Source organism: Penicillium longicatenatum (assembly GCF_028827895.1).
Source record: "Penicillium longicatenatum strain IBT 33135 chromosome Unknown contig_7_segment0_segment0, whole genome shotgun sequence".
NCBI classification, from domain to species: domain Eukaryota; kingdom Fungi; phylum Ascomycota; class Eurotiomycetes; order Eurotiales; family Aspergillaceae; genus Penicillium; species Penicillium longicatenatum.
In genome coordinates this window covers 357,898-380,295 of record NW_026643124.1, presented here as the reverse complement: position 1 = coordinate 380,295, position 22,398 = coordinate 357,898, and the positions used below count along the sequence as shown (strand labels likewise).

Genomic DNA, 22,398 nt, shown 5'->3' with positions numbered 1-22,398 from the left:
AAGCTCATTGTTTCACTCTTTGACTTCTTGAACAGCCTCCTCCCGGACGAGACCCTCCTGTGAAGATGCAGACACGGCCGCGTACGCATCAACGTGAGTCGAGGAGAATTTGCGTGCAGGAACCTTCGTGGCAAAGAGGATGTCCAATTCAGCGTAGGTACGGTCCTTGGGTTCCGGTAGACGGAAGAAGGCCCATGTAAATGCGATCAAAGCGGTACTGCCCCAGAAAAAGCCGGTTTTACCAGACGCGTTCCATGCGGTTGGGTTCATGAAGTAAGGCTCCAAGACTTGCGAGACAACGTTGATCAGCTGGTAGGCTGTCCGTGCAAGACAAACGGTGAGGGTTCGAAGGCGGACGGAGGAAATCTCCGAGACAACGGAGTAGGCGATTGGTCCGACTGTCAAGGAGTAGACAAAGAGCCACATCATGCAGAGTGCTGCTTGAGCCCACATAGCACCGGTAGAAGATGTTGCAGCACTGATAATTCCGACCAGGAATAGGAGAGTGGCGAGAATGCCCTGACCCCAGACGTAGAGGGTTCGTCGTCCAAACTTGGTGATCAGGAACCAGGATAGTGCGGTACCGACAAAGCTGACGGCTGTACATCCAACTCCAAGCTGGAAAGATCGGTTGACGCTCATGCCGGCTTGCTCGAAGAAATAAGTGGGCGTGTAAGCGAACGAGCTACCAGCCATGATCTGGCCCATGAAGGCTACGCAGCAAATTTCTGTGCGGCGTAGATCCACTCCCTTGAAGCACTCGGCATATGTTGTTCCGGCCTCGATTTCGGCTTCGATCTTAGTCGTGTGCACCAGCATCGCCAATTGTCCGTTGATTTGATCCTCGGTCTTGTTTCCTCCAAGTCGACGGATGCTGCGCTTGGCATCTTCGAGTCTATCCTTGCGCACGAGGTACCATGGGCTCTCAGGGGCGAACCAGCAGATTACGATCAATGGCACGGGCCAGATCCACTGCAGACCGAACGGAATACGGTACGACCACTGATCATGTCGGTCGACCAGGCCGTACAGAACGCCAGATGCAATGAGTTGACCGATGGCCCAGCACATGTTCACGTAGATGGTGAGGTACCCACGCAGATTTGTGGGACAGACTTCGGATGCGTAGGCGGGTCCAACAGTCGCGAAGACTCCCCAGGAGAATCCACAGAGAATCTGACCGACAAGAAGGACGGCGGCTGAGTTGGCGAAGAAGGTGATAAAGATGAAGGCAGTCAGGAAGGCCAGTGCCACGATCATAACCCCTCGGTATCCGAATTTCGATGCAAAGTATCCATTCATAATACCGCCTAGGCTGGTCAGCGAGTACTCCTCATATGAGCCAAACTGAACTTACCAAAGATACATCCCACCGTACTAGCCATACTGAGTCCTGACTGCCACGGGGCTGACACCTGATAGTTATCGTCCTTGGCATAGTAGCTTCCGTACTTTTCCGTAAAAGAGGGATAACCGTAGAAGTTTCCCATGAGAATTGTATCATATCCTTCCATGATAATGGACATCGAGATCAGCATTGACCACGCGACAGCCTTGCGATTGTCGCGCAGTGCCTGGAACAGAGTCTGGGCATGCTCCTCGTCACTTGCCTGCTTTGCTTCGATAATCGCACCGTGACCCAGAGTGTCCTCGACATGGTGCGCAGCCGTCTTCTCCAGCGCGATCTCAGTCTGGGTAGGAGTCGCCATGGCGGAGAGCAAAGACGGCAGCAGAAGACCCGATTCCAAATATCCCGTAGCCTCAACGGGCTCCCGGCAATGGATGGACGAGGCTAGGGATATAAGACTTTTTGGCCGACATGGTCTCGACACGGCCCACCACGTGCCGATTCAGATTCCGAGGAAAAGTGTGGAGAAAGATACCAATAGCAAAGAGTCTAATTATGCATTCAGCCTATAATAGACATCAGTGGGCAGTTTTGAACGAGCTGGGGAGCTAGTCCGGCCAGTAAAATGACCAGGGATATGATGTCTTGCCACACGCCGGAATGCGAAAGTCAACAAAGACCCTAATTTTGCACCTATCATATTGTTCGGCCCGTCAAACTAGGGGCTAGCTCACGAATCGACCCGTGGATTCTGATTAGTGTCTGGGGAAGCGAGATTCGGGAATGGGGGGCCACGCTATGATTGGATCCCGCGTTTGATGGCTGACGCCTCTAAAGGCCTCTATACCCTTCACGTAACGGACTTCGCGCCGAGATTATCTTACACGGATTGTGTGATAATAGCAGGGCTTGCCTTTGGCACGCGCCCGAAATTCTTATTCGTGCTCCGAAGGCGGATTCCTGGGATTCCGGAGTGTCGGTCCGGGGTGCTGGCCTTGACCGATCGAGTTGCGCGAATGGCAAGGTTCGCGCAGACCCGATGCGGTTAACAGTTATTTTTTAGCCGCGAAATCGGAAGATTTTATCGGAAGATTTTGATCATGCCGATGTTTCTTTTGGCCATAATGGCCCGGTGGGGGACTGAGGGTATTGATCAGACGAGCTGATCTGATGCAGTCTGACGATCCGGGGTTTCCAAATATCTCGCACAGACCTCCTCGTCTTCCCGAGTTCCTTTCCCGGCGGGTGAAGGACTGAATATCGAAAATCACTCCGATTGTATTGGTATATTGAATGGACTGTGTGAAAATCCAAGGGCCTGAGACTAACGTTGCTTTTAGGTTGCAAACCCTGGAAATTAAGAAGACACTACACTGCTAGTCCAATCCTCTCCGTGAACAGATTGATCAACACCAAAGCCGTGAATAGAATTGTTTCGTTTGGGATATGCATACATAATAGAAGCCCATTCTGTTGATCATAATTTTAAACATATCCTCAATAAAGTCATCGAACCTTTCCCTGCCTGGCCGGAATATATATATGCCGTGGTTCTAGGTTCTTTAGTGGCGCCTTACGCCACCTGTAAACCTTGTCGCATTTGACAAGGCTAGTGCTCGCGAGACAGAAGTCCCTCTGCCTCCTGAGAATCCTCAGCTGATCCGCCGTGGGACTTTTCTAAAGACTCTGCCATGGCAAGAGCGTCGCGACGCCCCTTGTCGGCATTCACCATCCACACCAGCGGGATCGGCAGTACAATCAAGATCGCAATGAAGAAGAAACCAGACCGGACTTGGCCAGTCGCATCGACAAGCACTCCTACCACCGCAGGCCCGATGAATGAGCTGCCCTTATCCGTGGCCGCATACAGCGCATAAAATGCAGCCTCACTACCAGGAGGAATTAATAGACCAAAGAAAGAGCGACAGTAGGAAGCGAGGCCTCCAGACACCACCCCATGGACAATTGCAAGCGGGAAGATTTCCCATGATTTTTGCAGGCCAATCACTCCCCAATTTTTGACAAACGGGATGTAGGCCAGCATCCCATACAGCGGAATGGTCTCGAAAAGTACAATGCAAACGATGATTGTTTGGTTTGGCTTCAGTCCGAATCGTCGGGATACGTGGGGCCAAAGGAACGCACCAGTCATACCCGACAGAGTAGCGGTGATGGACAACAGACCAACCGAGGTTGTGCTCATCTTTAGTTCAGTACGCGCAAAAAGAATGGCTGTACCTGAAACAGTAGCCATGGCGTCTGACAACAGAAACCAAGCGACGAGGAAAACCATAGCTTCACGCAACTTCACGGCCATTTTCACCGTTTTCCAGAGTGACTTCCATGCAAAACCCATGAGACGTAACCACACGCGCCACCGAGAGGCGCCAGGACTGGATGACGTATCCAGACGGGGCCCAGGTCGTGATCTTAGCCAGCGACCGGTGACAATCGTGAATAGACACCACCATATTCCAACCAAAAGGAGAACGAAGCGCATCGGAAATGTCCCTGAAATTTCCGCGAGCTTGGTCTTAGAGAGTGTTACCAAGAGCGCAATGCTCAGAATTTGCACGAAAACCGCCGCGCAATACCCAAGTCCAACACCCTTGGACGAGATCTTCGTAGAAAGCTGAAGTTCAGGGTTAGATCCCGAGCTTTTGCCCTTGAGATCATCCCCTCCGAGCGGAGCATGTTGACCTGTACCTTGCAGGCCGTCTAGGCTGTCCTCCTCGTCCCACGCGTTCCAATCGGCGTCGTCGCCGACGCCATTGTGGCTGTTGCTCTGGAAGTTTGACATTTCATCACCTCCATTTTTGACATCCTGAATCGAAGGATCATTGGCGACCAGAACGGGCAGAAAGGAATTCAGGACAACAAAAGAGGATCCGAGGCAGGTAACGCCGATGACGACCAAGACGGAGCCGAGAATAAAGACCGACGGTGCGATAAGCACGAAGAGCATGCTGGTAGCCGAACCAATGAATCCGAAAGACAAGAGCAACGTTTTACGGTTACTTTCTGCGCCGATAGAATATACCAATCAACCTTTTGCTGCGTAAAAAGAATGGGTGATCTGCAAGCTTACCGTAGTCCGCTAGGGCACTGAACGAAATTAATGTTAATGCCTGGATTAGCACCGCCAGCGAGAATGTATACATCGCGAAACTCGCAGTGGTGATGTGGAGTCCCATTACTCCGACTATACATTGTTCGTCGGCTTGCGTGCCGTTTGTTGGCGCCTGAGGGCCCCAGCAGGGCAGATGGCTGGTCTGCAGTGTGCCATGTTCGCGCGCCAGTTGCTCAAGTGTAAGAGGCAGAAAAGAACCTGAATTGCGGAGTCAGAAAATAGATTCAGTGAGCTGGCATGGAGCTACTACGAACCTACACCGCAGACCGCGAACACCTCCGCGGCAATGCCGTAAGCATACCACCCAAGAATTTCACGGCGGGTTGTCGGGGTGGTGTCTTCGCCGGCATACCGGGGAGGCCTTTGCTGAACCCCTTCGGCGGGATCAGGAGATGACCTGATGGCGGCGAGGATGGTCGACAGCATGGAGAGGTGACGTTGAGAAGTTAAAAGCCGACGCTCATCGCGCAGTGAAATTCAAACCGGATGTCGACGGAAACGGGGCGGGGACGCACTATGTGGTCATCGCCGATCGCGATCGTCCAGGAACCACAGGGCGGACCCACTTTGAATGCCACTTCGCAGCGGCGTCATGCTATACCACAATTGTTCATCTGGGAGGTAGTTGTAGGTAGTGTGGAGGATGTAAACATGGAGGGGCGAGCTGAACCAAACAACTCAAAAAGTCAAATGAGTTGGCGTCGCCCGTGCCTGCCGTTTACGGCCCGGGACCGGCATCGTTCTTGCCTGAAGAACATCCTGTCAGCATTTGAGCTCCTTTGGTGATGATTTTTTTCTCCTTTCGCTTTAGGATCTGTTGTATCATCCGTCAACATGGCTACGATTCTGCATTATCTGCAGTACTTCCTCGGCCGCTTGTTCTATCCCTTCCGAGGCCATGACTCCCGCCAGTTCATCTATAGCCCGGCATTCAAAGATATACCCAGGCCAAACATGACCCTCATATGCGACGAATGCGGTCCGTCTGGCTCGAAGCTTCTCCTGCACCACACATCCCTCGCTGACGATGGCGTCGGTTGCATTCCCGAGCTGAAGTGGACACCCCCACAAGTCACCGGTCCTGTCGAGGAATACATCTTGATTAGTGAAGACATCGACCTGCCAATTCCCTTTCTCGTTATTCACCACGGTCTCTTTTGGGGAATCAATCCCTCCTACCGTGCTGTGACTCCGCTGCAGACCAATGCATCGAAGGACGGTCCAAAATGGCAGACAAGTTGCGCGTGGAAATACGTTCCTAACCTCCGAGGCTCAGCTTATGTCGGCGCAAACCCTGTTCTCGGCCATGGAACCCACCGATATGTTTTCACTATCATTGCTCTGAAGGAGAGTCTCAAGTTCGACACCCCTGAGAAGGTCAGCAAATCGGACATCAAAAAGGCCATCGCTGGCAAGGTTATCGGTTGGGGTCAGTGGGTCGGCGAATTTGAGCGCCCGTGGCCTAACTAGATGCCATATTGGCACTTGTCCTCGAACCTCGCTTACAAAATGGGAAGGCGTGTCAAGAATTGGGCAACTTGAGGATTCAAAAGTCTCATATATGATTCCCCCGGTGTCCGCCTTTTTGTTCTTGATGGTGTGGATTCACCAAATTGTTTCCTCATGCCTATTCCAGCTTTGTTGAAGAACATTATATTAGAAATAATCATACTATAGATAACATCTTCGAGACTGTTGTTTGCGTTGCCACCTAAGTCTGTCTTTCTAGATCGATTGGTATTGAAAGACCACCCAGCGGAAGTAGATCAAGCCAACAGAATAGCGTCGCGTTCATCGATAGTCTTCACCAAACCTCTCAATCGGGTAATGATTGACTTGACTGAAGACCTCAGGGTGCGAAATGGCGCAGCTCCATTTTGTTGCGAAGGGGCAACTGCCAGGATCATCAAGAGAGAGCTATTCAGGCTCTCCATCACATCCAACAGCCTCCCCAGTCTCTGTCCAATTATCGTGCGAATCAAGAGCCTCGTCTCATTTTCATCAAGCTTCATTTGACCGAGGAGAGCGCTATTTCTGATGCAAATAAATCGAGATGTCGACTGCTCCATAGCAAGCATGGCCGAGTCAAAAAAGCCGGGCTGGGTGGCGATATCATATGTTGAGCACAACGCCTCCAGGAGTGGAATACAGTGCTCCGACAATGCTGATATAGCCATTATAGAAGGTTGTGGTGTTTGAATGCAGCTCTTGCACTGCACCATAGTCTCTCCTTCCTGGCAGATGCGATAGATTAAGTCTAGAATGATCTCTGCATCCACGACGGTATGTATGTTCTGTAGCTCCGACATTATCTGCAGGCCTTTGATGGAGCAAGGACAGACAGTATCGAAGCTCATGTTGGGATGGTGCGCGGGATTGACTCGGGGGGTTGCTGATTTTATTTTGTCCCACTTGGGTGGGAATGCCCAGTGGTAATCGCAAGCTTCTTTGGTTAGCAAGACTGGATACTTTGCCGCCAACAGAACCACTGCTGTGAAAGCCCCTTACACTCATGAGTAATACCCAGAATAAGCATGAACTCATAGCATATTCACACAGGGAATGAAGGCTGAAGCAAATCTTTTCGCCGCTTGTCCCTGTCACTCTGAACAGAAATTTCCAGTCCACCTGACAGAAGACATATCAGCAGTTGTCACACCGCAATGATATTCCGGAAATTGAAAGCCCTAATGAAGGTTTCTTACTCACCAAATGAAATTTCTTGTGGCTAAATAGGGTTCTTCATAGACTTTAAACCGACCAGGTTCCCCACAAGACACAAGAGCTGCCAATTTAGTAGGTTGCTATAGTTAGTGAGCACTTGTCCCCGTCTATCATCACAACATATACAGAGCCAATCGAATGGTGATCATTAATCAAATTCAATATACCTAAAACCAAGAGCTATCTTTTAACTAATGGCCTTCCTTATCTTAATCATAATAAGTTGCAACCTCCGATCAGTCTCCATAATCATAAACAATCTCCCCCTAGTAAAAACAGCCCCCAAGTGCTGCTGCATACAAGCGCGAATCCGCCGAATAGTCAACAAAAGCAATGAAAGACGACCTTGCAAAACTTGTAGTATAAAATAAGATTTCTCCTCAAGCGGAACCCTATACCCGCCCACAAGTAACGGACAAGCATCAACATGCGACTTGAACCCAACCCCATCACCCCGATCCTGTGAATTCCTATTAGCCAAATATTGCGATTGACTAGAAAACTCTTCCTCGTCCACTGCCCCAGCTGATGTGGCAGTCGCATCCAGCGTCGAGAGAAGACTGTCAATGGTCACAATAACAACCATCAACATGTTAGCTTGCACCTCCGACTGTGAACATATATTACATTGTAGAATCGCTTCAGTCTGTAACAACAACGCATTTTGACACCCGAGGATACTATCAATACTCACCGATCCGTCCGGTCCAGCGCGTAGACTTGATCGGATCAATTCACCTATCGCATACTTGTAGCAGTTGCAAGTGAAATTTGACGGCAGGCTGAGATTACCAGGTTCGTCGGGTGAGTATATTTCGCTGTCCGGACTTGTCTCTGGTGACTGAAGTGGACAGTAGTTTGAGTCCGAGGGGTTGATCAGAATGGGAATGGGCTGGTGTGGTCTTTCGACTACCCATGTGTTTGGTAGGGGTTGCATGTCTAGTCTGGAGGTGTGATAGGACCAGGGTGATGTGTCGGGGTCTTTGATATCGGGGAATATCATTTGCTCGGGTGTTTGAAATGCTTTCAGATCACGGTCCTTGTTTGGCGAGGTCAGATTTGAGTCGGGTCCTATTGGGAATGAGGGGAAGTATGGGTCTCCCGATGGTTGGATGGTAAATGGAGCTGAGTGTCTCGTGTATTCTGATGTTGTGTCGAGCCTGTCTTCTAGCTCGATCTCCGCACATATCTGCTTGAGTGATGACTCATTAAGTCGAGTAGATATGAGCTGCTGAGTCCAGTTTTCGGATGCAAAGTCCATTTCAAAGACTGAGTGGCAAGCTGGCTCATCCATGTCGTGGAGGGGAACTGACATATCGGATTCATTGACATTATCTGATAGCGTCGGAGTAGCAACTTGTTCTTCGGGCATGGGTTTCATCCTAGTAGCTCGAGGTTGTATGGCCGTTCCTGAACCTGACCGAATCCCCTTTTTCCGTGATCTTCTGCGAGCCGCTCGTTCACATCCAAGATCTTCAAATAATTCAGGTGGAAGACTGTCCCTCGGCGTTTCAACCCCTATCCGAGAATCCTTCTTTTTTGCCGGACGTCCTAGTCGGCGCGACATGCTGTAGATACACTCGATCTTGTGTTTCTTACAGCGGCGACAAGAAGGTTTCTCATGGCTGCAGCGAATCTTGGCCTGCTGACAAGCATTACACGTAGAGCGAACTTTTACGCTTTTGGGCAGTTGACCAACTGCACTTTTCACTTGTTTTGACAAACTCATGCTGATGATATAGTAACTGTACTTGGAAAAGCTGGTAGAGAACTTCGGATCAAAGTATTTCAAGCAGCTTCGCTGGTTCCTAACGCACTGAAGCCCATTTATCTATACAGCACCCCCGCACTCACCCACAGTCCCGGGATCGACATTACATTCCCGCGTTCATATCTCTTTCCGAATTTGTCGATAACGAAAGGGCCTACTGCTAGATCATGGTTGAGTTAGAAGTTACATCCGAAGGCCCCTGTTGAGCTGTCTTGTTGTCCTACCCGACTGGCTGGAATGCCCCGTGTGTGCTAGGTATATCTGACTCCTGGTTTGCAATGGCTTTTCTTCGGAAAGAGAGGACTTGGAAAAATGTACCAGTAAAGTAGACTCTAAAATCATTTGGATGTTTTCCGGTTATGCTGCTGTATGGTATTACAATTTCAGTGGATTTATTGAGCACGAGACCTGCACTGTACATGGATGAAAAACATTTGTCTAGATGCCCACGGGCAACTTTATTTCTCTCCACATCTTGGTTAAAAGGTTTGCATGGCCGGATACAATTCTTCGGTGGAGACTAAATGAGCACCTAGCAGAGCACCCTTCTTGCCAATTTACGATATTGTATCAATTACCCCGTCACTCGACCATTTCCCTAAGGAGTCTGTGCAATGCCAATATCACTGTTCCACAAGAACGAGGACCTTGGACAAATCTCACATCCATCCGCCCTGAGCCAAGTTCCCCATCAGACCCACATATCGGAAGCTCTTGCCGAGCTACACAATCCTCAGCCGAAAGACGGAAGCTCTCCATCCGACGGACGGAAAGGGAAGCAGATAAAGCATACCAAGCCTATTGAGACTGTTTCTGTCTGCCGATATACAAGCATTCACGAATTTCAGGACAAGAAGGAAGGGAAGTGAGTGCTCATCCGTTGCGGGGATGGTAAGTCCAATCGCCTCGGCGATATTGTGGATTAGATTAGAGTGAGATCTTTCCTGGGGTTCTGATAAAACAGGTCCCAATATACTGTGTATATCTATAGGGATGATGAGCATAGTTTTGGTAGACATGTCCAGGTACGACAACTTGAATTTGGACTAGTGTGTAGTTAAAGCCCACATGAGGCACTTAGAAAGCGGATTTGTGTTTTCAGTAAGATCATTGGAATTTGTGCATTTCATGATAAGTTCGTTATGCCATACAAGCGATGGAAATCAAGACAACCTTTCCTGCAATATTTTCCGTGCCATAGAAGGGGTATTTTAAAATTTTTGCAATTATTCAGGCATGTGGGCAAAAGGCTTCTCAAGGTGCTCCTGGCAGAAAGGAAGCTTGCTCACAGACCAGATCTCGGTGTCCTGCGGGAAAAAAAAGTTAGCCCCACCATCTAGTGTGTTCCATTTTGCCCCACGTACCGGCTTCAGTGTCTTCTTGATTTCCGTGCTCAGGGTACCAGCCTTGATGGCGATGATCTCAGGGGCGGCATCTGGATCGTGAGCGATCGGGGAACCGCACTCGCCACAGAAGATCCGGTGCACAGAGTGTCCAGATGATCCCTTGCCCTCCCAGCTCTTGGTGGGGCCGTTAATGGTAAGAGCCGCCTTGGGAACCACGGCGACCAGAGCTACATAATTAGTCGACGTCATCCTCTAGAGGGGTATTTTTTTTTAAAAAACATACAGTAGGTAGAGCCACTCTGACGCTGGCAGTCATCACAGTGATCGTAGGCAGTGATGATAGGCTGGTCGACCTCGATGGTGTAGGTGACCGCCTTGCAGAGGCAGTGTCCGTTCATAGGCATGATGACTTGATTCTCACAAGGTTCTCAAAGAATTGGGAGTGTGTTTGAGGACCTTGGGGAGGGGGGGGATAGACGGGAGTATTTAAAGGAAACCGGAGCTGCATTTACTTCATAATAGACTTTCTCCATGACTTGGAAACCTCGTGAAGCTGAACGCCCTTGATACGTGCTGCGTCATACTAAAATCAATTCCAAATTGTGCATGACAAATTCTTCCAGCCCCGCCAGATTGAAGCCCCTCCTTAATCTATTGAGCTGATGTGTACGGAGGATTTACGATTACCCTATCTATTAGCCTCAGCTTACCCGCCCATGTCCGACTCCTGCGAGGGTAAGCCAGTTGAAAAGAGGATATCGCAATGCATCGTGGAAGTGCCGAGTCCTGAGCACTCACCTTCTCGCTGGGATCTCCCCGCGATCGACGCGTGCGAGAATTCCATTGGCCCGATGTGGGGTTGATCGAGAAACTGAGACCGTGTGTAACGCGCAGTTATCAGAGCTCACAGGTCAGATAGTCAATGCAGGCGGTGACTTGGTGTCTGCTAGCGTCGGTTTTGGTCGGGAACTCGGTGTGGATAATCAAGCGGTGGGGGGCGCGATTATGGTGAACCTGTTTTCGGGGTCTTGTCTCGGGGAGCATCTCTCGCGAGCAACTCATCCTGTACGGTGACAAATTTGGTCCAGATACAGCAGACCAGTCAAGCCAGGGAGCGCTGACGGGGCAATGGGGGATTTGGGACCACGGCGTCGGGATGCGGCGCTGGTCGAGCCCGTCGATCATTTAGCTGTGAATGCAATGAAGCGGGTCAGGTCCAGGGATGCGCCCCAAACTTTACATATCTACCCCCCGCTTACGGTGAAAACTTTGTGCAATCAAATTCTTGCCTTGTGGACAGATGTTTCGTTGTCATTCGCTCTAAGTCTATCAGGTAGCTGGAGCCTTTTACCACGGCTCTTCTCGCCTGACGTTCTCAATCTTATCCGCAGCGCTCTATGCATCGAAGCAAATAATTAATGCAATAGCCCCCTCAACACCTCGGATGCCCCACTTACCTGCATCTGTGCGGCCATGCCCTGTCGGGGAGTCTGCCCTCCGTACAGCATTGACTCGGCTCGTTGGGCCTCTCGAGCGTCGTCTTTTGTGACATAGACCGAGACTTCGGTTGGCACAACAGGTAACCCGAGAATTTCGTTCCGATCCGCGATCGAGCGTACTTGTTCCGATACGGAGCCTCGACCGGGGGGTCGGCCAAATGCACGGCCCTGCATTGCTGTCAGTCGTTGGCGTGAGATGCGATGAGACAAAACTACCTCTGTGGCTTGCATCTCGCGTGCATCTTCGTGTGTGATGTGGCTTTGGGGTTTGCGAGATACTTCGTCTAGCTGGGCATCGAAGTTCATTTGTCGCATCGCAAGGCTTTGAGCGGTCGCTTCTTTGCGATCAGTCATAATGGTCAATGGGTGCAAGGTAGGGGCATACCAGCTGGTCCACCCCGGAGCGGGCCGCGTCCAGTTAACACGCTTTCGGCGTGGGAAATCATTGAGACGTCCGCGGGGGTAATTCTTTGTCCGGCCTCAACGGCTTGTTTGAGATCAGCCACGGTGGGAATATCTGCGCTCATGGTTGCTATCGATGCTTGGGTATGTGGGTGTGGCTTCAACCGGCATTCGCCACGGTTTGTCGGGTATGATATATAGTCTTCTTTGTGGCGCTGATGTCACCTTGAACACATCCTCAATTGCCGCACGCCATCAGTGGCGCTGCCACTCCGTATAGAGCTTAATCCTTGAGAATAATTCAAATCAAAATACCCTTGTTTGAATAGAAAAACATGTGGAGCAGACTTGAGGGTCCACGAGATTGAATATACACATCATCGCCACCACATGGAAACTCAAGTTTAACAGACTGAGATAGGCAGGAGTTTCGAAGGAATCATACCTAATCACATTGTCCGCGAACCCAATAAACTGCGAAATCAATGGATGTACGCTGTTTCACCGACAACCCAACATCTGCATCTATCCAGCTTGCCTTACACAGTGACGAATTCGTCAAGTCTGCACTTAGCCGTCAGTCACGAAGGTCCTCGCTAACGAACTATGGGGCCCAGCATGGTAGTTTTATAGAATTCTCCAGTGCGACATGAAGATAGCTTGGAGTTCCCGACGAGTCCACAGGAACAATTCGTTCCAAACCAGAGAACTGAAGAGAACAGCGTGTTTTATAGGTTGTACACTGGGTACCCTGCAATGACCTTTTATGGAAACCCCGTCTTGGCCCGATGCCAATCGTTCCACTGGGTCGGTCAGAGAAGGGACACGAACGGGTTGTAAATCTGATTGACTTTGGTCCTTGCCGAGGGAAGTCATTGTGTGTACCTGTATTGTGTTGAGTGCGTTTGGTATTGTTATGCCTACTGAAACTGGTAATTAGAATTTCCCCTGGACACGATACCAAGGTCTTTTGAGTCTTTTTATAAGAACCTTCGATTAGAGAGCTTGGTCATCCGTGCAAATGGCTATGCTTTTTTGCGAGCGAGCTTTAGCCAATCAGCGTTGACCGATATGCCGGTCCCGGGATTCGCCTCTCCCCATGTTGCCGGCACCGGAACGGTCCCTCGTTTTCACTGAAGCTTCCTCTATCACATCTCGAGCCCGGTTACGCCACTTTCACGGTGCGGCTTATAGTCCGTTAAACCGAGTCGTCTCTATGTCTACGTAAGAGCCCGTTGCGCAATACTATCCCTGACCGCTAACGTGGAAATCCGCAGGCCGTTGAAGAAAGGGAAGAAGGCGTGCACTGAGTGCCGTCAGCAGAAGGTACATGTCGCGAGATAGAATAAGCAATATTACGTCGGACACTAAAGCTTTATAGGCAAAATGTGATGTTTATTTAAATCCGGACGAGCCATGCACACGATGTCGCAAAGTCAAGGCGGAATGCATTATCTCGGACCCCTTCAAGAGGGAACACAAGCGCAGGTATGCACATTCGAAACCGGGCCGATTGATACACGATCTGATATATGCTCAGACGCCTATCCGATCTACAGCGCGAGTCTGAAGAATTGCGGCGGAAACTCCGAGAATCACAACCTGCAGATCCCCACCCGTCGCCCATTGCTCTTTTGACAGCTGCGGCGGAGCAGAGTCGATCGGATCCACATGCCGCTTCTCTTCCTGCTTCGTCGCATGTCTCGCCTGAATCATATTTACCGCAGCTGCTAAATCCGGGTCTGGGGTCGCAGACCCCAGCACCGGCCTACGAAAGCAACGATGCCACACTGCCTAGAACTTTAAATGGAGTTGAGCTCACAAGCGTCGAGATCGACGATCTGTTTCAATTATACTTCCGACATTATGCCCAGTTTCTGCCCATCCTTGATCCTCATACCCGCCCGAACGCCTTCTATGCGCAATCTCCCTTCCTCTTCTGGGCAATCATTGGTGTGTCATGCCGGGTCTATCCGCAAAACCCCACGCTTTTGATGGCGTTGGCGCGAAGTATTGTTGACATGGCATTCATGTCTGCGCTGTCTTCATCATCACCTTGGCATTTAGTCCAGGCTTACTTGTTGATTTTACAGTGGCCTTTTCCAAGGGGCGATCATCCTGATGTGAACTTTACGATTGCTGGGATGATGTTACATATCGCCATGCAGAATGGCTTGCATATCCCGATGTCAAGTCATGAATTTTCACGTCGAAAGATGCCAGCGCCTTCTGAAGCTGATCTTTTGCGTCGGTCAGAGCTGTGGGCACTCTCTGTGTTTGTTTATCACCGGTAAGCTCGCACTGGTATCGACTGCGATTGGAAATATTCGCTGATTCTCTTAGGGTGTGCATGCAAAAGGGTCAAATACCTCGAATTAACTCGGCGCAAGATCCAACGCAACGCCAGTCTATTCTCGATAAGATCGCTCCGTGGTTAGCGTTGAAGCTTCGCTGCCAAGGGATAGTTGGCAGGTGTAGCGAGGCAGTCATAGAGAATGGAATCCAAGTAATGTCCATGGACCAGGAGCGGGCCCTCGATATCTTGCTCCGTACATATGAAAGTCAGATAGATGACATAGAACTACAAGCGGTTACTGGTAAGATCACTATATGGCTTCAAGTTATGGTATGGTTTTCCCTGCTGACCCCGACTTTAAGACGACGAGAGGTTTGATGTCTTCCTTGCCCGCATGGCTATCCAAGCCTACCACTTCTACAAGATCCAGACATGGGTCTCAAGTGCATGTTCCCCACGAGTCCTTGTCACAGCATGCAACCTAATCGACTACATACAATCCTTAACTGATCGAGTCAGCAGTCTAGCAATGGTCCCCGCACAAATTCAGTTCGGTCTTTTCCTCGCCTCAGCCTCATTACTAAGGATCCTCAAAAGCCCTGCCGCTTCACACGGTCTCGAAACGATTCGTGCACGAGCATCCCTCTTCACAGCCATCAACCTCGCCAAACAAATGTCCGTCGACAGCGCAGATATGGCTTCCAAAATAGTGATTATTCTCAGCGCAGTGTGGAATAGCAACAAGGCATTCCGCAGACCAGATGGATCAGAATACACTACACTCCGCATCCGAGGTCGGTTAGTAGTCGGTCCTGTTATTGATGCTATTTGGTGGTGGCGGGACGAATATGATCCCCCTTCCAGATTCAGATCTGTCGTTGAGCCTGCTGGTGGCAGTGTTTACGGACATTCACGGTCGTATGGAGCGCCGGAACCCGGGCCTACCGTATCGGGGACTGATACGAGTCAACAAGATATGACTGCCGGTCTTAATCAGGATGCATTCCTTCTTGATGAGCAGTTCCTGGCTGATTTTGAGTGGGCCTTGACTGATGAGGCGCTATTTTCCACGGAGAATTTGTCCAATTCTTGGCCTGCGGGAAGTAATCTGTTGTAGATGGCACTTTTAAGTGATCGAGACACACTGCTGAGGTGTTAATAAGATCTACACGTCTATTGTGTCTTTTTTATGACGATTTACGCGTGTCAACAGCCCCAGAGACTACAAAAGCGGACACTTACGAATCGGTATAGACTCCATTTGTGAACCACATGTCTTGTACACTTTCAGTCGTGTGCATCATGAGCTCCAGGATGATGGATAACATCTAAATGAAGCGCAACGATGTAGAATTGGACTGTCCATGAGCTTTGGTACTATCGCCGTGCTTGAATTTACGTATTCCGCTTCTTGATGACATACAAATTTTATCGCAATTCGTAGTTTCACTTGACCTCCAGCAGACGACAGTACGTTGATCATTTCCCTGTCATTAAGCCCGACATCTACGCCAATTTCGCGGAACGTGACGTCAAGATGGCCTTAAACCCTAAGCTTGCCTCTCGTAAGGTGTCGGGCTGGAGAGAAAGAAGCTTCCGCATGTTTTTGTGGGTGATGCTTGGATTGTACTGCTGGTATTGGTTTCCGGATAAATTGCACATTTCTACGTTCTACTCACCAAATGTCAAAATCAACATACGAAACTTAGGCTGTAGTAGACATAATTTTGAAATTGAAATAAGATCAAAAGAATAGTAAGTATATACATACTCCATTTTCTCCAAAACTCTAGACCAAGATATTCACTTTCACCTTGGAATGATGGAAAACACATAAAGTCATCAGCGGTGACAGGACTACCGCACACCGTCTCATCATATAAACACAGATTCTGTCCAATGCTCCATCCAAATCAACCTCACATAAGAAACTCAGTTAAACCTGAACCTGTCTCCGACGCATACCAACCTGCAAGCCCAGAGGCTTCCGCAAGAATCCCTCACGTGTCTCCATGGGGTGATCCTGCTCAAGCTGGAACTCAAACTGTCTGAACACAGTAGCGCCCATAACAAGCAACTCCATCTCGGCAATGTTACGTCCAACGCAGGCACGAGGGCCGTGGCTGAAGGGGATGAAAGCAGACTTCTGTCTCGGAGTCAGGCGCTCGGGGCTCCAGCGCTCAGGCACGAACTCCTCGGCATCAGCACCCCAGATAGCCTTTGAGTGGTGAATAGTGTAAGTGGGGACGGAGAGGACATCGCCAGGTCCGAAAACGTGGCCTGCGATTGTGACGGGGGCAGCACCGGCGGGGATCTCGCGGGGAAGACCCATGGCCGAGGTGCTGTGAATGCGCATGGTTTCCCAAATGACCCACTGCAAGTAGGGAATTTCCTTGACCATGGCGAAAGTGGGGACATCGATGTCTTTGGGGATGGCTTCGTCGAGGGCCTTCTGGAGCTTGGGAATGACACCGGGGGTACGAAGACACCAGTAAAGAATGGCGCAGGCAGTGTTAGATGTGGTATCCGAGCCAGCAATCAGTTGAGTGAGTGCCTCGGCGGTAAGTTCCTCCTTTCCAAGCTTGTTACCGGTCTCGTCCTTGCCCTCCATCAGACGAGCGAGCAAATCAACACGAGTGTTGTTGGCCATAGCCTCGGGCTTCAAGCGCTCAGACACACGGGCAATGGCAATACCAGCAAGATTCTCAACGGCAGCAAGTCCCTCAGAGAAGAACTTGTCTGGAATATACTTGGCGAAGGGAATGATAGAAGGCATGCAGCCCAGGGTAGCGGAGACTTCACCACGACGGTTCAGGACTTCGATAGCAGCAACGTACTTGGCAGGCTCGTTAGGGCTCTTGCGCATTTCGGCGAAATCCTTACCCTTCTCAAGCATGCCAAATGGAGCTCCGAAGGCAAGATCACCGATGATGTCGAAGGCAAGGTAGTTGAACCAGTTGAGGGCGTCGAGGGAGGCGTAGCCGGTCTTCGGGTTCGCCTGCAGATCGGACATCTTGTTCCACTGCTTAACGAAGAGCTCAACATTGCCATGGATATACTGCTCGAACTGCCCGATAGACTTGGCGCTGAAAGTGTGTGAGACAGTCTTGCGCTTACGAGTGTGCTCGTGGCGATCGCGGGTGTTGAAGAGACCACGGCGGATAGAGACGAAAGCATCGTAAAAGTCGCTGTATATTTCGATTAGCGTTCGTTCATACCTTGGTACTTGGTTGTGGATAAACTTACGCCTTCAAGAATCCGTTTCCGTGTCCGTAGATGGCATTCACGGCCTCGTCATCAGCGACGGAGACGTGTTTGGGCGCGATACGGACCAGCTTTCCATATTTGGCATGGGCTTGATCGACAGAAAGGTAACGTTTACCCTGGCGGGTCTGCAAGAAAAGCCAGAGATTGGTGAATGCGGCGAAACTGGGGGCAGGGATGTCACGCAGCCGCGATCGCTGCAGGTAGGGTAGAAGGAAGTAGGCGATGACCAAGCCCACAGCCAAGAATGGGGCGGTCTCGATTGAGATCAACATGGTTTTCAATGTATAGAAATCAGAAAGAAAGAAATGAATAGTTAGGGCTTCGGCCCAATAAGCTGAGGTAGATCAACCGCACTGAAGGTGGGGAAGTGCAGCTCAACTGTCAGCCGATGATGGAAATCGCGGGAAAGTTCCGATGGCAATTGCCAGATAACGAAGCTGGTTGGGACTTTGAGAGTTGGCGGGATGTATTGTTCAGGTCGAGTTCTTGCTGAGTCTGAAGACTATTTATGTTAGAGCCATCATTTGGAGTGATGACCGCATCCCCGAGGTTAAGGTTGACGGGAATGGAATTCGGTATCTGGGGATCGAATAGAATGTGTGGAGACGTGGAGTGACCAATCAGCGCTCGAGAGAGCAAGTGCCGTTGTTGGCGACCGAAGTCGGGTATGCGGTGAACAAATCACGAGACTCCGATTTGACGATGATCGACGTGCTTACATACAAAGATCTATGGCCTGTGGTTGGTCCGCTTTGTATGATCTGCATTAGCTCTTGCGCATAGGAGCGTATTACTCGATTGGGATATCATTGCTGATCCGGCTTCCGGATCTACAACATTGGCATTCATGTCTCATCTGGCTATAGAGTATACCGAGAGCACGGATAATAAAATACAGATGATTTGTCTGGGTATCACCAGTCTTCTACGGGAAATAGTCCGTTTCGCTTCTTTTCTCCCTCCCATCGTTCCATCCAAGCTTTCATATTATCCCGACTCTTCTGACTCCCCACATTTACAGTGGGGATGACTCGTCCAATCCGGAGTGCACAGCAAAACATGGTAAGTTCACGGAATGAACTGTGCTCACTATACGGCACACCAAAACAGGCACTTTCTCGCGTGCTCCCCCGCTGGGGTGTTAGATGCTCTACCGTGAACGGTGTCCGCCAGTGTTCGCCACGCAGAACGGTCGGTACGGGCGGGTTCTCCAACATTCGCCCCGCGGGGGGCCGATAGGACCATCCGGTTGGCCGAAACCCCACAACTCGTGTAAAGTGTGGTTTCATGGAATCCAGGTAGTCGGCCAAAGTCTCTGCTCGGATCTCAAATAGCGTCTGCATGTGCACCTGGGCTTCTTTCGGGTCCGTGGTTAACAGTGCAGTGAGCTCTGGGTCTTCAAGGCAAGCGCAAATGCGTTGTTTGGCAGGTGGTGCGAAAATCTTAGATCCCAGAGCGCGTGCAACGCCTATGCAGATCCGCTCTTTGCCAATACTGTATGTCCCAATGACTACCAATAGACGACCACCGGCTTGAGATGTCTCTTTTGGCCGGTCATTTCCTGTCACTGATGATAGGAACTTGCTCATAAGACCACCAGTTGCCTTTCCCAGATCCAGGCCCACCCCTGCCTCTTCGTTCAAACGTACACAGAGTTCGGAGCATGCCGTAATGACATCTGCCTGGCTTGGAAAAGCATACTTCGGACTGAGATAAGTTGTGTCTAGATAACACTGATCGAGTCGCTGGTGCCTCGGCTGGCCAGTAGTTGAATTAATTGGGTTGGGACATAGTAGAGGATGCCGTATATGATCTGGGGATGCACGGAAATCACCACAGTGAAGTATACGCTGTCGACGAGGATTCGGTCCATTTCCGAAGCTCTTCTCAAAGAGAAACAAAGAACTTCCTGGACAGTGATTCGCATGAATCATAGTAACCTGCACGCCGCCCGTGTTCGGCACTTCAGTGGTGGTCTCAAACTCGAGATCGATGACCCACTTGGGGTCTACTCGGAGCTGTTGCCGGACAAGATTACCCGTAGGTCGACTGCAATAGATAGGACCGTGACACCAGGACTTGCTCAGGCCGATGTAGTGATCGCTGTGGAAGTGGCTGAGAAAGTAGGCATTACATCCTTCAACAGCTCCGTAGCGAAAGGCATCCACGGTGATTGAAAACCCTGGCATGATCTTGTAAAAAGGACAAGTCCGTTGATATGCCTGCTTCCCGCGAGAAGATACCTCTTGCGCTGCCGCATCCGCCCACGCTGTATCTTCAGCATTCCCTGCCATCATTTTTGAAAAAGCCGTTCGGTTGCCGGCATTGTTTTGTGGATAGGGATGGCGTTGGGCAGGTCGCGCGACAGCAGCTCGTTCAGTCCGTGTTAATCCTGCATTCACGCTTATCGGTTTAGGTATTGGCGTCTGTGCAATCTCTTTCGGTGAAATCTCGCTTGAGATCGACTCAAGTAACGTTATGGAACTAGACTTCCCATCCAAACAATCATTCACGTGTATATTTCGTTGCTGGGATGAATCAGCATGGAACTTTAACAATCATGATCAAAGGCAACATACTCGTTCATCAAGCCCGGCCAGTCGTCCCTGGCATGCCGGACAGATAAGATCAGCGATGCCGGATATCCCCTCTGCCTCCGCGGGACTTATTGCATCCGTGACATCCTCTAGTGCCGCTTCTAAACTTGCTTCCTCATTTCCCCACGGCAAGTCTTGAAATTCCTCCCCTACAAGTTCATCTTCTCCCTCGTCGTCAAAATTTTCGTCTTCATTATCGGCATAATTCGTGTCTCTTACCAATGGCGGCTGCGCAGATTCGGCAGATGAAACCTCGGCGTGGTCGCCACTGATTGGTGATTTTGTAGGTTCCGGGTTGTCTTCAGGGAACTCTTGATCTTTAATTTCTCGATATGCGTCCATGTCGTCCTCGTATTCGCTGTCTGATTCGTCGATAAAAGGGCCACTAGTCGCCTTTCTGGGTGCAACAGCCTTTGGCGGTTTCTTCTCATCATCCGCTTGTCTATTATCGGTCAAATCAATGGCTTCATCCGTTTTGCGGCGCTTTGCTGCAGAGTTATTCTCGTTATATCGTGTCACATTGGTTTCGCCCCAAAAGTCATCTGGTGTTCGTGATCGGGCCCTTGATTTCGTTTCGCTATTTGCACCATTCTGCTGAAGTTTTGCGAGTCCTTTCCTATCTTCTAGAAATAGTCCTTCATTTGTATCGCTTTTGGAGCTATCGCCACGTTGTAATGATGGTGTTCCGCGGCCGGAACTTGGAGAGGATGTGAGGAAATGTGACATGCGAAGTTGGGTCGATTTAGCTCCTTGTGGAGTATCGCTTTTTTGAAAAAAGCTCAAAATGCTCGAATTTCGTTTGGAAGAGGGAGGTGCCTTGGATGGCGTTGACACCTTTCGTGCGTTTGAACCTGCCATTGCGAGACGAGAGACAAGTCAAAAAACGGATGGCAAACAGCGAGCGGACGTTTTGTAATATAGGAGGCCGCGGATTTTGGTATGTACAAAGCTGTTAGAGCCCTGTCCACGCCTGAGAAGCAAGTCTCGGTCGAGTGGCGTCGTGGAAAAACCAGTAACGAGAACCGCGCGGGACCGCGACACGAAGTCACATGACCCATTAATATCTACAAATCTACAGATCTCAAAATCGAACAGAGGCTGAATCAAAATTTGATGATTGCAAGGGTATTGGACTCATGAAAGGCAAGTCAGGCCAAATAAGCCCATGGCTCTCCAACTTTTTCGCATATCGTAGAAGCCAGATCAAGTGAGTTAATGTACCTAGTTCCAGCGAAACCACCTCTGAATGCGATATCATATCGGCAGATATTGAGAGCCAAAGTCGCCGAAATAAATAAAAGAAACGCTCGGTCGTAGATTCTCTCCCAGTTTGCGGTCATGGTTTCCAGACCTCCTGCAGTCGAGGGCTCGTGGCCCCGATATTCCTCTCGATCCTCTGGGTCCAAGGGATATTACGTTGGCAAGCGTCGAGAGGCATTAACAAGGATATTAAATGTGGTGTTGAAAATGTTGCGTTAATTCGTGGTCGTTTACCGAGCCTTGCCCGCCTGGTTGGCAGCCTCTGTATCATTCAATAAAGATTAGCATAGTCTTCCAGGGCAATGAAGCGCTGGTAGCACTCGATCGGTGATCCATTGACTGTCAAAGACAGCAAACGGCCGGCCGATTGCAGCTAAAGGTCACTCACCCCGCCGTGTAGCATCCTCCAACAACCCCACGTCAACCTCCGAGCGAGGCAACATCACATAGCGCACCACACTACCACGGATGAACATGTTCTTCACCGATGACAGGTGAGGGTACTTGTCTAAGTCCAAAACTTCCACGTCGTCCAACTTGATGTTCAGGTACTGGTCGACCGACTTGAGGATTCCACGGATGCGAATGTCATTTTTAAGCTCGATGGTAACGGTCTGATTGGTAAGGGTCTTGAAGAAGCTGTGTCAAAGACAGTCAGTCACTGCTGGGAAGGTCGGAGATCGCAGTGAGTATCGCAATGAGCTGGGCTTCGTACCTGAAGAAAAGCATGATGGCGGGGAATAGCGCACTAGGCGCGT

At 50.1% G+C, this 22,398-nt stretch overlaps 11 protein-coding genes across 11 annotated transcripts; 2 read left to right on the top strand and 9 right to left on the bottom strand.

Moving 5' to 3' along the window:
• Positions 1-12: 12 nt before the first annotated feature.
• Positions 13-1,709, bottom strand: N7484_010419 (uncharacterized protein; the record flags this gene model as incomplete). Its single annotated transcript, XM_057120806.1, has 2 exons — positions 13-1,310; positions 1,358-1,709. 2 exons carry the CDS (start codon positions 1,707-1,709, stop codon positions 13-15), a joined length of 1,650 nt encoding a protein of 549 aa, XP_056966560.1.
• Positions 1,710-2,957: 1,248 nt separating this feature from the next.
• N7484_010418 (uncharacterized protein) lies at positions 2,958-4,904 on the bottom strand (the record flags this gene model as incomplete). The annotated part of the gene is made up of 3 exons (XM_057120805.1): positions 2,958-4,369; positions 4,437-4,676; positions 4,733-4,904. The coding sequence occupies 3 exons, from the start codon at positions 4,902-4,904 to the stop codon at positions 2,958-2,960; spliced, it is 1,824 nt and encodes a 607-aa protein (XP_056966559.1).
• A 408-nt stretch (positions 4,905-5,312) lies between these two features.
• Positions 5,313-5,948, top strand: N7484_010417 (YbhB/YbcL family Raf kinase inhibitor-like protein; the record flags this gene model as incomplete). Its single annotated transcript, XM_057120804.1, has 1 exon — positions 5,313-5,948. The coding sequence occupies one exon, from the start codon at positions 5,313-5,315 to the stop codon at positions 5,946-5,948; it is 636 nt and encodes a 211-aa protein (XP_056966558.1).
• A 296-nt stretch (positions 5,949-6,244) lies between these two features.
• N7484_010416 (uncharacterized protein) lies at positions 6,245-6,655 on the bottom strand (the record flags this gene model as incomplete). The annotated part of the gene is made up of 1 exon (XM_057120803.1): positions 6,245-6,655. One exon carries the CDS (start codon positions 6,653-6,655, stop codon positions 6,245-6,247), a length of 411 nt encoding a protein of 136 aa, XP_056966557.1.
• Positions 6,656-7,468: 813 nt separating this feature from the next.
• N7484_010415 (uncharacterized protein) lies at positions 7,469-8,583 on the bottom strand (the record flags this gene model as incomplete). The annotated part of the gene is made up of 4 exons (XM_057120802.1): positions 7,469-7,547; positions 7,601-7,812; positions 7,897-7,940; positions 7,995-8,583. The coding sequence occupies 4 exons, from the start codon at positions 8,581-8,583 to the stop codon at positions 7,469-7,471; spliced, it is 924 nt and encodes a 307-aa protein (XP_056966556.1).
• Positions 8,584-10,199: 1,616 nt separating this feature from the next.
• On the bottom strand, positions 10,200-10,723 carry N7484_010414 (GFA family protein; the record flags this gene model as incomplete). The annotated part of the gene is made up of 3 exons (XM_057120801.1): positions 10,200-10,280; positions 10,338-10,546; positions 10,603-10,723. 3 exons carry the CDS (start codon positions 10,721-10,723, stop codon positions 10,200-10,202), a joined length of 411 nt encoding a protein of 136 aa, XP_056966555.1.
• Positions 10,724-11,666: 943 nt separating this feature from the next.
• Positions 11,667-12,345, bottom strand: N7484_010413 (uncharacterized protein; the record flags this gene model as incomplete). Its single annotated transcript, XM_057120800.1, has 4 exons — positions 11,667-11,714; positions 11,777-11,986; positions 12,035-12,156; positions 12,204-12,345. 4 exons carry the CDS (start codon positions 12,343-12,345, stop codon positions 11,667-11,669), a joined length of 522 nt encoding a protein of 173 aa, XP_056966554.1.
• Positions 12,346-13,319: 974 nt separating this feature from the next.
• Positions 13,320-15,633, top strand: N7484_010412 (putative C6 transcription factor (Leu3); the record flags this gene model as incomplete). The annotated part of the gene is made up of 6 exons (XM_057120799.1): positions 13,320-13,444; positions 13,498-13,546; positions 13,602-13,708; positions 13,761-14,510; positions 14,564-14,817; positions 14,879-15,633. The coding sequence occupies 6 exons, from the start codon at positions 13,320-13,322 to the stop codon at positions 15,631-15,633; spliced, it is 2,040 nt and encodes a 679-aa protein (XP_056966553.1).
• Positions 15,634-16,452: 819 nt separating this feature from the next.
• Positions 16,453-18,055, bottom strand: N7484_010411 (cytochrome P450; the record flags this gene model as incomplete). Its single annotated transcript, XM_057120798.1, has 2 exons — positions 16,453-17,704; positions 17,763-18,055. 2 exons carry the CDS (start codon positions 18,053-18,055, stop codon positions 16,453-16,455), a joined length of 1,545 nt encoding a protein of 514 aa, XP_056966552.1.
• A 642-nt stretch (positions 18,056-18,697) lies between these two features.
• N7484_010410 (DNA cross-link repair protein PSO2) lies at positions 18,698-21,238 on the bottom strand (the record flags this gene model as incomplete). Its single annotated transcript, XM_057120797.1, has 2 exons — positions 18,698-20,311; positions 20,363-21,238. The coding sequence occupies 2 exons, from the start codon at positions 21,236-21,238 to the stop codon at positions 18,698-18,700; spliced, it is 2,490 nt and encodes an 829-aa protein (XP_056966551.1).
• A 632-nt stretch (positions 21,239-21,870) lies between these two features.
• N7484_010409 (Sm-like protein LSM2) lies at positions 21,871-22,369 on the bottom strand (the record flags this gene model as incomplete). Its single annotated transcript, XM_057120796.1, has 3 exons — positions 21,871-21,902; positions 22,029-22,279; positions 22,356-22,369. 3 exons carry the CDS (start codon positions 22,367-22,369, stop codon positions 21,871-21,873), a joined length of 297 nt encoding a protein of 98 aa, XP_056966550.1.
• Positions 22,370-22,398: the final 29 nt, after the last annotated feature.